Here is a 540-nt window from a genome sequence, read left to right on the forward strand (position 1 = left end):
AGCTGCAGCCGCAGCAAATCGCAAGACAGAAATAAAACTGAGTCCGCGACTAAGTCGGTGCTGGGGCTAGACTCCCAGCAAACCTCAACAGCAGCAGCAGCAGGAGCAGGAGCAGGAGCAGAAGCAGGAGCAGCAGCAGGGGCAGTTGGTTTTGCTGCTACTGCTGCATCAGTTGCTGCTGCTTTTTCTGCTTTCGCTGCTGTTGCTGCTGCTGTTGTTGCTGTTGCTGCTCCTGCTGCTGCTTCAGCAGCAACAGGTGCGCGCCGCACGAAGACGCAGCCCGCGACGATGAACCCGCAGGTGTCGCAGCAGCCTTTATCCTGGCTGCTGCTGCTGCTGCTGCTATTGCTGCTGTTGCTGCTGCTGCTGCTGCAGTTGCAGGGAGCGGGGAGGACGTCGTCGAACATTTCTGCTGCTGCTTGCATGAGGAGAGACAAATGGGGGGGGAAGGAGACAGCAATTTGCTGCTGCAGCGAGGCGCATGCAACGCCTCCGAGGGCTTCTGCTTCTGCTGCTGCGAGCAGCAGCGGCTGCTGGCCG

The 540-nt window shown here is 59.8% G+C and overlaps 1 protein-coding gene across 1 annotated transcript in view; it reads right to left on the bottom strand.

The window, feature by feature from the left end:
- Positions 1 to 540, bottom strand: part of ETH_00038995 (cleavage and polyadenylation specificity factor, putative) — a gene marked incomplete at both ends in the record, with an annotated part of 2,631 nt that overhangs the window by 1,011 nt on the left and 1,080 nt on the right. The window contains one exon of the mRNA XM_013376230.1: positions 1 to 538. Coding sequence (XP_013231684.1) covers positions 1 to 538 — 538 coding nt within the window. The remainder of the gene's footprint in view (positions 539 to 540) is intronic.

Source organism: Eimeria tenella, genomic scaffold (genome assembly GCF_000499545.2).
Source record: "Eimeria tenella Houghton genomic scaffold, Eth_scaff3258, whole genome shotgun sequence".
Taxonomy (NCBI): domain Eukaryota; phylum Apicomplexa; class Conoidasida; order Eucoccidiorida; family Eimeriidae; genus Eimeria; species Eimeria tenella.